General features: G+C 50.7%; 1 protein-coding gene across 5 annotated transcripts in view; it reads left to right on the top strand.

Moving 5' to 3' along the window:
• The first annotated feature begins 46 nt into the window (after window positions 1-46).
• Window positions 47-13,744, top strand: part of RHOQ (ras homolog family member Q) — a 41,241-nt gene continuing 27,543 nt past the window's right edge. For 3 of the 5 annotated variants that reach the window (XM_015094399.4, XM_027966877.2, XM_042246223.2), the window contains exons 1-2: window positions 47-505; window positions 1,075-1,133. In XM_015094399.4, coding sequence (XP_014949885.2) covers window positions 364-505; window positions 1,075-1,133 — 201 coding nt within the window. In that variant the 5' untranslated portion in view covers window positions 47-363. Of the gene's footprint in view, window positions 506-1,074; window positions 1,134-6,250; window positions 6,348-13,744 lie in introns of all 5 variants that reach the window. The other 2 variants (XM_042246224.2, XM_060412209.1) reach the window with 2 other exon arrangements.

Raw genomic sequence — 13,744 nt, 5'->3', positions numbered from 1 at the left:
CCCTCCGCTGCCCTCCCCAAAGTTGCCGTCTCCCCCGGGGCCGGCCAGTCTTATGATCCAGTGGATCCTCCTGGGGAGGCCGGGCCGGGGAGAGGGCGCGGGCGCCGAACGGCGGGGGCAGCGGGCGGGCGCAGCGACCGGGGCCTGGGCGGGGATCCGGGCAGCGACCGAGGCGGCGGCAGCGCCCCGGGCCCGTCGCCCCCTCCCCTTGGGCGGGGGGAGCCGCTGCATGGGGCCGGGGGGTCGGCCCTGCTGCGCTGAGCGGCGGCGGCGGCGGCGGACCCCCCAGGCGGGCTGGGGCTAAGCCCGGGGCCGGGGCGGGGGCTCCGGGGAGACCATGCCCGGAGGCCGGCCGGCCGCAGCATGGCTCACGGGCCCGGCGCGCTGATGCTCAAGTGCGTGGTGGTCGGTGACGGGGCGGTGGGCAAGACGTGCCTACTCATGAGCTATGCCAACGACGCCTTCCCGGAGGAGTACGTGCCCACCGTCTTCGACCACTACGCAGGTAAGCTTCGGAAGTGCTGACTAAGGGGCAGCTCCCCAGGCCGGGAACTTTGGAGCAACTTTGGATGAGCCCCCTCGCCGCCTCCCCTGCGTGCGCTCCCCACCCCTCCCCCGCCGCGCCCTCCACTGGGCGCCCGGCCCCACCCCCAGGCTATCCCTCGGGCAGCCCCCTTGCCAGCTAGACCTACTCCTCTTCCCACCCCGCCCACCCAATCCTGGAGCCCAGTGCCGCGTCCCGCGTCCCGCGTCCCGGCGCCCGGCATTTCCCAACCCCCTCGGTGCTCCGGGCCGACCTCCTTGACCTTCCTACAGTCGCCTTCCCAACAGTCTCAAACCCCTAGGGGGAAACGTGGCTATGGGACTTGGGAGAAGGGAGTGGGCAGCTGGGGGCCACTACATCCCAACCTCACCCCCCGCTTCACTGTGAGCCTGGGAAAAGGGGTGGCATCTCCCTGGGAGCTCCCGCCTGCGAGCGCTGGTTTGGGAGGCGAGGGTCCTGGTGGGGAACAGAATTGCCCCAGAGTCTAGGTAATTGAGCTTCTCTCCCCGCCCCCACTTCTGCCCTTGCAGTCAGCGTCACCGTGGGGGGCAAGCAGTACCTCCTGGGACTCTATGACACAGCGGGACAGGTGAGTGTCTTGGCCCCGGCCAACACCCCGCTCCCTTTCCCCAATTTAGGATGATCGCGAAGAGCCTTTAGAAACTGAGGTGTCTAGGAGCGAGGGTGTGTCTGCGAGGGTCCCTCTGGATCAAGTATTTCTTTGAGTCAGCACATGGGGAAAAAGATAAAACCTCAGCAACAAAGGCAGACCAGCCCACCCCATGTGAACCCCTGGGCTGAAAGTTTTTGCCTGTGTGTGCCTTCGGTGTGGTGCCTGGTGTGTGGGTCCCAACTCCTGTTGCAAAGTGGCAGCAGCCAATCCTGAAGCGCCCTTATTTTTAGTTGCAGATGACCAGGTCTCCCCTCACAGCCTTTGTCTGGTCCCTCATTGGTGAGTGGTCTGCCTGCCCGAGGAGCCTGATTGGTGGGAAATGGCATCATCTAATATGATGGGAAGGCATTTGGTCCTGGTTATGTTTATTACAACATCATTGCACTCTGGGACTCAAGTCCCTGGAAACGTAATTTGTGGTGTTACTGAGGACCACAGGGAAAAAAAAGAAAAGAAACAACAACCATCCAGCCACTCCCTGGGGCAGGGAGAGGAAGGAAGGGTTAGGAGTTCAGCCTGAACCTTGGAGGAAGAGCTTTTGTTGTTGTCATTCCCTAGGAAGGCCAGGTGACTTTGTCTGGGTTTTCTTTGGTAGAAATCACTGTGCAGAAAGGAAATGCACCCTCCTCCTGTCAGCCTCTAACCATTACTGGCAAATTAGAGGTGGCTTCTGAAGGACTGAAGTCTCCTTTCTGACTCTGTCCCAGCTCCACCCTTTTCCCAAACCCACTTTTGCTGTGGGCCTAAGATGTGTGATGAAGTTTTGCAAAATCCAGCCGTGTGATTAGACCTGAAAATTCAGATGGAAGTTTCTACGTGTCATCCTGACTTGAGTTCTTCAGGACATGTGGGCAGTTGAGGGCCTTAGAGATTGTCTGTAGGGAGTGCCCAACAGTGCAGTTTCCTTATGCGTAAGATGCGTAAAAAATTCAGACCATTCCCCTGGGCATATATTATATGCTAGATGCCTAGCGTTGAGTCTGGCACAGACTTGGTAGGTCAGTAAAGAGGAGGTTTTCTTTGTAACTCATCTAGATCTGGGTTTCAGAATTGTAGTGTCAGGTTAGATTCTGGAAAATGTCTTTTCAGGGGGCACCTCAATGTGACCTCTGGTTTCTGTACTGTGAAGTTAGCGGAGCCTCTGAGAGAGACTGTTAGAATAGACTCTATAGAGTAGTCTCAAAAGAGAGACTGTTGGCAGAGAGAGGTGCCTAAGGCCACCCCCTCTCACCAAACTGACCCAGGTCAGTATAACCGGTTCCTTTTAGATTTTTTTTTTTATGTGGATGATTTTTGAAGTCTTTATAGAATTTGTTACAGTATTGCTCTGTTTTATATTTTGGTTTTTTGCCCGGAGGCGTATGAGGTCTTAGCTCCTGATCAGAGATAGAACCTCCACTCCCTGCATTGGAAGGCAAAGTCTTAACCTCTGGACCACTGGGGAAGTCCCAGTATAACCAGTTCTTAGCTTTCCAGGACCGCTTTTCATTACCTGCCTTGTAGCTACTCCTGTCATGGATGGCAATAGGCAGAACCCATTCAATCAAACAAGACCAATGTTTAAGCAGTACAGCTGGTAAACAACAGGTTGAAATTATTGGTTGAAAGGAGAGAGGTTTTTTAAGAATTGTCTCTAATTTTAACTTCTCTCACTAGTGCCTCTTCCCTTTTCTTTGTTACTTGTCACCGTGACTGTTTTTTGACCACGAGCCCTGTTCAACAGGACGTGTATATGTCAGAGCTGTTGTGTGCACATTCAAATCTGACTAATATTTGCTGACTTTCTTCTTTGTACATATCAGGCCAGGGTCATCCACATGCAAATATTATATCATCTTCTCCACTAAACAACCCCATGAGATAGGTGATCCACTTTCTTTGCAGATGAGGAAAGCGGCTTAAAGGAGCTGGGTCGTGATCTAAGGTCACGCAGCCACTGAAGGGCGTTGCTGGGGTTAGGTCATGGGTCTGAATCTACCCTAGTTAGAGGTGGTTATATACACAGGAAGCCATGGGAGGTGCTGACATACCACCTGGGTTGATTGGGTTGCTTGTATGTCTCTAGACATGGTCCCTGGAATCTTCACAGCTACTCTCTGTGTGGGGGTTATATGCCAGTCCTGCAGAGGAAATAACTCAGGTCCGAAGAGTCAACTGCTCTGTCCAGTGGAGATTGTAAGCTGTATACCTAGTGGGATCAACCTATTAGTGATTAAAGTTTACTCTTTTTACCCAGTGGTGGATCACCTATTCTGTTGACCAAGAGGTGGACTAGGCCCCCTTGGTGTTTCTCCCAGTGTCTAAGACTTTTCTTAGCAATAATTCATCTTTCAGCATCCAAGCATTTATTATTAATAAGCAATCTTAGCGACATAATCCTCAATGAGATTAAATGAGTGCCTATTTTGTACCTGTGTGTGTCTGTGGTCAGTCTCTTCAGTCATATCTGGCTCTTTGCAGCTCTGTGGTACCAAGCCCTGCACTAAGCACCTGGGGGCTACAAAGAATAAATTTAAGATAGGGATCTGCCATGGCCAATGACAGCATAGGTGAAAGTGTTTGAATTAGATACCATGTGTGTTATATAGGAGGTACTTGTGTTATACTTGGGCATTAAGGCATCATGCCTTTATGAATTGATATCAGATTAATCTTACAATAATACTAGTGATCAAGAAACACATATACATGTAGAAAGAAATTTTAAAGTCTAATGGGCACCGGAAAAAAAGCCCATGAGCTTTGGAACCAAATGAGCTTGGGCCCGGATCTCTACTTGGCTGAACTGTTCTTGTGATTCTTACCACATTATTAACCTTCTTTGTGATCTAGTAAAAATGTAGATAACTAAAATCTGCCCTGCACTGTTGTAGGCCAACTTAAATCGTTTAATGTGTAGAAAGCAGCTGACACTATTCTTCATTCATAGTAGTAGATGTGTAATAAATATTTGGAGAAATTACTGTGCTCCACTGTGGGCAGTTTTGTGGGGTGAAGGGGTCGCAGGTGGAAGAGGGCAGCGTGTTATACTTGGAGTTGATAGAAATTCCACTAGGATGCCAGATCCTAGAGCCTTTTGAGTGGAGCCGTGGTGCCAACTTTGTCCTTCAGAATTCCCACAGTCCCCATCACACGTACCCCATGGGTACATGGACACAGTTGAATGCTCCCTTCTCTAAATGCCCTGTTGTGTCAGACGATTTTCCTTTCTCAATCAGAACCTACATCCCCAGTGACAGAACTCTTAGCAAAATGAAGAGCTCAGTGTAGAATCTGAGGACCGAGTGGGATATGTAGGTTTCAGTGGATGCTGCTTTGGGAGGTAGGTTGGGATGGGGAAGGAACTCATTCAGATGTTCACTTCTGGGTACTTCCCTGGTGGTTCAATGCTTTGGATTCTGCACTTCCAATGCAGGGGGCACAGTTCCAGACTTAGTTCCTGGTTGAGGAACTAAGATCCTACCTGAGGCCAGAAAAAAATATAAAAAGTTTTTAAAAATAAAGTATAATGTTCACTTGTGTACTTGGGTGCTCTCTATATTTGAGTCATTGCAACAGCACCTTCCTCGGGTTGGTTGGGAGTTCTAGTCTGGTCACCTACTCTTGGGTTCCCTCTTAAAAAAAATCATTAATTTTTATTTTTTAGCTGCCCTGTTTGGCATGTGGGATCTTGGTTCTCCAACCAGGGATCAAACCTGAACCCTCTGCTTTGGCAGCATGGGGTCCTAACCACTGGACCACCAGGGAAGTCCCATTGGGTCCCCTCTTTGACCCCTGTCGAGTTCAAAGCCATGTAACAATGGCCCAATTTATGTATTAAAGAGCATATTAGAACAATTCAAGAGGTGGCTGTAGCAGATGACCTCTTGCCTTCCAGAGCAGGCCGTTTCCCCCTTCACCTCTGCTGGTGGCGGAGAGAGAGAGAACGTGAGTGTGACGGGCACTGTTAGTCCGGTCACGTGCTCTGCCTGGACGCATCCCTCAACACCACCAGATTAGGCCAAAGGGAAGCCCCCCTCTCTTGGCCAAGACCCTGGGTGGCCCAGGAGCAGACCCAATATTTTACTGCCAAGCCTTTCAGAGTGGAAGTTGAGGACACTCCCTCCTCTTCCCTGGGGCCTGTTGAGGGTCTGGCTTCCGGCCTGGGCCTCTGCAGTGCTTCTCCTTTCTTGCCCAGCTTTCAGGGTTCTGAGGTCGGCTCTGCAGCCCTTCTGTCTGCTCACAGAGGGGCTAGAGGGTGAGATTTTTCCCTCCTGCCTCTGTACAGGGAGCTTGGGGGAAGTGGAAAGGGCTCTGGCAGATAGAGCTGGTGGGAGCTGCCTGGCAAGCTGCTCTCCAGCACCCGGCTGATCTCTTAATCCTTGGCAGGAAGGCAGAACTTGATACCTTGAAGAGGGAAGGACAGACGCCCAGTTTATCCCAGGTCCCGGAATACCCGCATTCAAGAGGGTGTGTGTTGGGGCTGAGTTTGGGTTCCCGAGAGTTCCAGATTTAGTCACTGCCTCAGTGTGTACACATCCATGTGTGCTTTGGGGTGTACTGTTGCTATATGTGTTAACTTGAACACACACAAGTTCAAGGATGTATACAGGAGAGCTATAAATACCTTAGCTCAGGTGTCCCCAGGGTTGGTGCAGGGACAGGCGAGGTCTGTTTCTTACTTGTCGTAACCCAGCAGCTGTGGCTCCCTTGCAAGCCCTCTGGGTGCCCAGGAAAGCACTTCCCTTCCAGAAGGGAATCTCCAGGGCCGGCAGCCTGGGAATGCCCCGCCTTCAGTGTTTCCTTGGGCAGCACCCAAGGGCCCAGGGTCATGGGAAGAGGGAGGGGAAAGCCCAGGGAATTGCCATTCATGGAACGCCTCCTGCCTTCAGGCCAGCATCCTCATGAAACCTTCTGAGGTGGACTCTTCCCTGCTGAGGGAGTTAAGGGAGTGGGCTTGTGAAAACCAGACCCAGAGAAAGGTTTTTCCTTAGTTTGGAGGGGTCTGTAGGGAAGATCAGTGGGACTCAGGAAGTGCCTACTCTCGTCACCAGGCCTCCAGGTCCCTGTACCCCCTCACTCGTCCTGAGGGGCCAGGGAGCAGAGTTTGAGAGGAGCTGCAGTGTCCCTTTCAGACACCAGCCGCAACAGGTGAGATGCTGGCACTGAGCACCCTGGTTTCCCTTAGTAACCTACTGTAGCTTTGTCATCTCTGCGTTTTGCTAACCTTTTTAGAAGCTATTTATATCTCTAGCCTGCACTGCATCATAGGGAATGCTGGTTTCCTCCCCCGCCTGGGGAAGGTGGATGGCCTTTTTTTGCTCCAAAGCCTTTGCAGTGGCCAAAGGTCCTGTATCCCCCGTCTTGGGACTCTGATGCGGGTTTGGGATGTGGTCCTCTGATCCATCTGGCTTCACTTCTGTTATGATTCTCTCTAAGTTTGGTGACATTTACGCTCTGGGAACCAAAGCTTCACAGCAGGTGTATCAGGAACGGTGTCACAGGTGTGCCCAGACACCATCCGCTCGGCTCTGCGGGGATGGGGCAGTGTGCAGCCTCCAGGGAGCTGAGCACATGCGATCCTTTCTATGTGTGCCAGGATGTGAAAAAGGTGGGAAGCACTGCTTTAAAGCTCATGGGTCAGAGGCCTTATGGGGCGCTGGGTGTTTGTGGTTTTGTTGTGGAATTTGGGGTTTCAAGAGATGAGCCCTAATGGTATTAAAACAACACAAAGCAGAGCTACTCTCCCTGGGGCTATCAGTTTCTAGCAATGACACATGTGTTGGCAGCAGCTGGTACTACTGAGAGGCCTCAGACACAGAATAGCAGTATACAAGGAGGAGGAAAGAGAGGCTGTTACAAAGAAATTAAGCCCAAGACCACACATGTCTTTAAAATTTGTGTGCTTCAGCTGAATTTGTTTGCAGTCAGAGGGCTTGGTTTTGCCCTAATTTGGCGTGCTTGGGTCAAGGAGCAGTTTCCTTGCCCTCAGCAGTTTGCTGTTCCTCTTTTAGTTCCTGGCAGACAGCTGCTTTGCACGAGGAAGCGAGGGGAGACCCAGCCAGGGCGGCTGCGCACGGTGGCAGGCTGGCCGCGGCAGGCTGGCCGCGGCGAGCCTTCAGAGCCCTTCCCCGGGTCTCCCAGCCCTCCTGAGTTCAGTCCTTCCAGATCTGCTGCCTGCCTCCAGGTCTGGCTCCATTCCCTCTAAGCTCTGTGAGGACAGGCAACTGTATTTCTTTTTCTCCATCATGTTTCCAGCTCGTAGCCCAGTGTCTGGTGCGTGGTAAGCCTACAATGAATATTTCTTAAATTGAGTTGATTCCCATTTGGCTGCCAACCCATTTCTGCTAAAAGGTTAACCAAAGACTAGGGTTATTGCTCTTAAATAAGAGCTTCTGGCGCACCCCCTTTCTTGGGAAAAAAAGCTTTGTAAATTTAGTAGGAGTTTCTTAAGTTTCAAAGAAGTGACAGGCATGTAGGTAAGCAGCAGGCCAACAGTGTTATCCCCTCTTTCAGACCCTGGGGGCCTTTAGTATCACCTGTGGGCCCGTCCCCCAGTGCCGTCTCAAGCATCTTTCCTGAGGCTTCTCAGTCTCAAATCCCCTGGGGAGGAGGCAACTTGGCAGTAAATGTATGGGTGTTGGATTGTCTGGAACATCTTTGAATCTCGCTTCTCGTCTCTGTGTGAGAGCGTCAGGCAGCCCAGCTTCTTCCCTCCCTATAAAGTGGGGAGATAATGGCCACCTTGCAGGGTTCCATCAGGGTTAGAGATGGTCCCAAACGGCCTGGCACTCAATCTGTGACAATGGTCCAGGTCAACTTTGGGGGTTTCACCAGTTCAGTTCAGCTGGTGTTGATTCAGGGCTGGCTCTGTGTGTCAGTCTCCTGGGGGAGGAGAAAAGAGGGATTAGATGGCATAAAGGTCCTCCTATGCAACAGGGAATACTCACCCGCACGTGTGAAACCGAGAGCCACATGGTCCCGCTGAGAGGAGGTGGTCCAGACAAGCTTTTGGAAGTTGTTGGCTTGCAGGAAGAGATAGAAGGCAGCACAGTAGGCTGGTTACAATGGTGGGCCCCCACATTGGACTGCCAGGATCCACTTCTCAACAAGGGTCTTGACCTCTCAAAACCTCAGTTGCCTTATCTGTAAAATGGGGATTATTAAATCAGAGCTTTCCATCTCCCAAGTAAGGGATTTTTCTCAGCCTCAAGGCAGCTGGGTGGGGCCTAGGATGGACAGCCCTGGGCTCAGGTTGTCCCTTCCAGCTCAATCAGCCTGACCTCAGTCACTTACCCCAGGGTCCCTCTACCCTACCCACTGTGTGCTGAACACATATCTCTTTTCTCTCCTGTGGAGTGAAAGCTTGAGAAGCAATGGGCTAAATGAGGTCACACAGGCAGAGGCGCATGGAGAACTGATATTCTGGGTAGAGAGAAAGAGCATGGGGAGTGCAGGCATGGAGTGTCCCAAATGTGTCTTTTCATGGTACCCAGATCCCTGCTATCAGTGTCAACATGTGGAGTAGGGATGAGTACTAAATTATGGAGTTTTTCACCTGGTGACAGCTTAGTAATTAGAGAGATATTAATCTGGTGCTGCGTTACTTGTTGATTTTAATAGAAGAGCAGGACATGGGGGAAGGAGCTGCTGTTTCATTTAAAGTGACTGAGTAGAGGCTTAGCCACCACTTGTCCCCATCCCCACACAAGCCAGCCCTTTCCAGACAGAGGGTGGACTCTGGGCTTCAATAATGACACCCTCATCATTGAATGGTATTCTTTCAGGGTACAAAGCACGTTTCATGTCATGCCTCCATGAGGCCTCTCACCTGCTCTGTGAGTAAGGAAAGCGGGTTGCCATTGTCTCCTGTGCAGGTTCAGGGAAGTTAAGTAACTTCTTTATACCACAACAGCTGATAAAAGGCAAAATGAAGGTTGCAGGCCAGACTGCCCAACTGCAAGGCCTGGGTTCTTTATGTTAAATCGCTCACATGAATCAGCTCGATGGTGTTATATGTCTCCTTTGTATCATGTACACTCCATTGGTATTTCATTTAACAGTGTATTCCAGGCCTGTTGCTTCTCTGGATGGAAGAGTGGGTGGGATGGGGCACCCACTCTTGGGACACCAGGGGCTGCTCCTGAAATGGCTGTTAAAGAGACCCCCACCGCACCCCCTCCCTGGGAGATTAAGGGCGTTTCCATGTGTTCATTAACTTCCATTCTTGCTGAAAGAGGCCGTCCCCTGCGTGGCACTGGAGGCGGCACTGCCACTGAGGCCGTGGAAGAAGCTTCGTGCTGGTGCCTGTGTTGCCTCTTCCCAGGAAGGAGGACCGGGCTGTGCTTGGTGCCCCTTCGTGTTGCCAGCCCTGCTTGCCTGCCAGCCCTGACTTGACTGGAGTATGTGTGCGGCAGCAGCTGGGAAGGGCCGTGACAGCCAGCAAACGGCAGCTGTCTTTCCCATCCCATAGGGCTGCCCCAGGCTTTTCTTTTCTCCCTTTAGGAGTTTTCTTATTTAGGTAAAAATTGCTGTTTTCAACCTGTTTGTCCCTCTTCCATCGGGTATGCCCTGCATATGCACCCAGAGGCTCCCTCTGCCACCCGCGCCTCATTTTGCCTGCCTTCCTGAGTATCCCGTTGACACCACCTCAGCTCCCACATCCCACAGCCTGGGCTGCATCCTGCCACTGAGGCTGCCAGGACTGGATGAAAACGTTCGTTCACTCAGTCAGCAAACATTCCTTGAGCACCAGTCTGGGCCACCGGTACCTGTGCCAGGGGCGGGGCTTACAGGACAGGTCAGGCCCTGCGGCCGGAAGCTCACAGTTCGGCAGAAGGGGCAAGGGAGTAGGTGCCTGTTCATCAGGGGACGCAGAGGGGGCTGGGTTCTGTCCTTCCCAAGCAATGACCTGCTCCTAAGAGCTAAGCTACCTAGGATTCTCCAGGTCGATTTTAGGTGAAGAAAGTGCCAGGTTGGATTCTTACATGTACTCAATGCTCAGCAAGGGTTTGAATTACTACGTGTGTGCATGCCGAGTTGCTTCAGTTGTGTCCGACTCTTTGCAACCCTAGGGACTATAGCTGCCAGGCTCCTCTGTTCATGGGATTCTCCAGGCAAGAATACTGGAGTGGGTTGCCATGCTCTCCTCCTGGGGATCTTTCTGACCCAGGGATCAAACCCGAATCTCTTATGTCTCCTCTGTTGGTAGGTGGGTTCTTAACCATTAGCACTACTTGGGAAGCCCTTGAATTAAACTACACTGATTCTCAAATGTGGTCCTCAAGCCAACATGTGTCTCCTGGGAATTTGTTAGACATCCAGACTCTTAGGCTTCACCCCAGCCCTCCTGAATCAGAAAATCTGGGACAACTCTGGTATAACAGGCCCTCCAGGTGATTCTGATACAACTGAAATATCAGAGCCACCATTAACGAATAACTGAACCTCATGTATCTCCTCATAGCAAGGCACCTCCTCTCCCCCAACACGTGTGTATACACACACGTACACACACACGTGCTGTATACCTGCTCTACTTACACACTGTCTCCAGAGTGCAGTACATAACTTATTCATCTTTTAACCCCTATCCATCCAAACACGCCTACACACACCTTGTCTCTAGTTCTTTACATGCGGTTGGGACGCTCTGTATGTTGGAATGAATTGAATCATTCAGCCAGTGGTGCCGCCTTCCTCACTCGTCTGGTGGAGATGGGGCCGAGGCAGTATCAGCAGCAGAAAACGGAAGCAGAACTTCTTAAGCTGCCCTTGGCTCCAGTGGTATGCTGTCTGGGCCAGGGTGTGCACACAGTAGGCTCCATGAGTATACTTTGATGAAACCCAAGTGTCAAGCCATGTTCTCCCCTGTACTGTAAGCAGCCAGACACATTTGAGGCTTAGGCCCTGCTGTGTTCACTGTAGCTGAGGTTAGCACTCTGGGAGGTGACAGGCCCGCCCCTGAGGACAATGCTGCTTCGGTTTGTGCTAAATTAGTTACAGAGCAACAGGTGGGCATGACATCCTTTTGTATTGAAACTCCCCAGGCAGGTCACTGGGACAGGCCATTACTCAGACACTCTTCTCAGCTGTAATTACTTTTCAGGCTGACCATGGCTGTCTGTGTAAGTGTCCTCCTCCAGTCCCCTTCCCTTCCCCCACTTTTGAATTCCTCCTTCATTCCTTTCTTTCCTCCTCCTTTTTTTCTCTCTTGCTCTTTCTTCTGTTCAAAACTTGTTCCAGTGTAGAAAGACCATCCTCTTTCAAATGAGCTAATGGTTGGGATTATAAATGAGTTGGCTCAAGTGTGCCCTCTGTAAGAGCTGCCACTGAGGGAAAGCATTTAATTCTTATTGTCCAGCTTGATTAAAATTCCATTTACCCCAGCTTAATTTTCAAAGAGCTGTCCTTCCCAGTTAGCTGATTAAGGATTCCTAATTAAGGTGGTTCTTGTGGCCTCCCTGGCCCTGGAGGAATGGGGAAGGGCTGGAGGTGAGAGGGTTTCTTGCAGTCTTCAGACAGGGGCCTTGTCTGGCAGGAGGGAGTTTCTGGTCTTTATCCAGTCTGCAGAAAGTGAGAAGGTCCTTCTGAGTCCCAGGCATCCCATGAGCTCCTCCTCTGAGGCTCCAGCCCTCTTAAGGATTGAACTCCTTTGAATTTCAGCTGAGAAAATCATCTATAGGCTCTAGTCTAGCACTTCACTTTATTCTTGTGTAAATCTTTACTCAGCCCCGGATTGTAAGCCCTGGGAGTGGGGAGGAGGGGGCTGCAAGTGGCATGTGCACTCAGCACAGCTCACAACCAGGTGTGTGTTGGATTTAGGGGACTCTGTCAGAAAGATAATCATGGAAAGTACTTTCCCCGTGACTTTACATCTTCTCCATCAGCTCATTTTAAAGGGGATTCTGACCTGTCTGGATGTTATTGAAGTTCTTTAAAATCAGGTTATAGGTGGTCATTATAAGGTGTTGTCCACTGAAGCATAGTAAAACTCATTTCTTAACTCAAGGATGCCATTAGCAGAAAGGCTTCCAGGCCTATTTGGATAAAATACTGGACAGGATGTGTGCTGTTCTCCAGCAAGTCTGGATCTCTAGGATCCCTTCAGTGTGTTTTATGTTAGGTGTCTCTCTGTTAAAAGCAGGGGGTTGGTGGGGAGCCTGGACATCCTGCTGCTGGGTCAGGCATTGTGGAAGCATCAGTCTAGGCAAGCTGGTATTATGAACAAAGCGATTCCTCAGAAGTTTCTCATGGGCCAGACTGCTTGATGTATAAGTTTACTCCTCTTTCCTTTGTAAAAGTTGAGGTATTATTCATATTCAGCACGTTTTACATATTCACAAAGTTGTATAGCCATCACCACTGTTTAATTCCAGAACACATTCTCATCATTCCCCAAAGAAACCCTGTACCTACTAATACTCTCCACTCCCCTCTCCCCCTAGCTTTTAGCAACCACTAATCTACTTTTTGTCCCTGTGGATTTGCCAGTTCTGGCCATCTCATACAAATGGAGTCACGCAATAAGTGACCCTTGTGTCTGGTTTCTTTCCCTTAGCATCATGTTCTTAGAGTTCCCTCGTGCTGTAGAGTATACCCGTACTTCATTTCTTTTTGTGGCCGAATAGTCCTTGCCTGTCCTTTTTATTCCTTTGTGTCAGTCTTCATCACATGAACGTCCTGCCTGGACCCCGGAAGCCGCTTTCTGAAGTTCTGCCGGTCGTGTCTTCTGCTGCGGTCTTCATCGTGGCCTGCAGAAGGGGTCAGGGCTGGCCTCCCTCTGCTCTTTCAGTGTTCCAGTTCTGCTGCCTGTGTTCATAATCCTCCCCACCTCCCGCCATCCACACCCTTAAGTACATGAGTATCTGTTAAATATAGGTGACATGAGGAGCATAAAGATCCGTCAGATAGGATTCTTCCTCTGTAGGAGCTTAGAGTCTATTGCAAAGAGAAGATATAGACTGTGAAAGTGAAAGTCGCTCAGTCGTGTCCCACTCTTTGTGACCCCATGGACTATACAGTCCATGGAATTCTCCAGCCTGGAGTGGGTAGCTGTTCCCTTCTCCAGGAGATCTTCCCAACCAAGGGATGGAACCCAAGTCTCCCAAATTGCAGGTGGATTCCTTACCACCTGAGCCACCAGGAAAGTCCATATGACCAAATGAAAGCAGAAAATGGGATGTGCCAAGAAAAGGTAGGAGTGTGAGGAGCGTCATAGAGGTGCCTGACTGCCGTGCTGCTTGCCTGGAGCCTCCCAGAGAGCTCAGCCCTCAGTGGGGCCATTGAGACTTAGAAACCTGATTTCACTGAGGCATTCACACATCATCAGGTCCATGGGTCTGATTTGTGTTAATTCATACAGATCCAGATACAAACAAGGCTGTGGAGGGATTAACTTTCCATGTGGTCTCATTGGAAAAATGGACACAAGCCATAAACCAGCAGCTCACAAGGAAGAAAAGCCAATAGCCAAAGAACACACAAAATGCAGAGATATGAAAATAAAACCTTTTTTTCACTTATCAAATTGAACATGAGAAAAACTG

Source organism: Ovis aries, chromosome 3 (genome assembly GCF_016772045.2).
Source record: "Ovis aries strain OAR_USU_Benz2616 breed Rambouillet chromosome 3, ARS-UI_Ramb_v3.0, whole genome shotgun sequence".
In the NCBI taxonomy this organism is placed as follows: Eukaryota; Metazoa; Chordata; class Mammalia; order Artiodactyla; family Bovidae; genus Ovis; species Ovis aries.
Note: the sequence above shows the minus strand (reverse complement) of the source record. Positions and strands in the feature narration are given on the sequence as shown.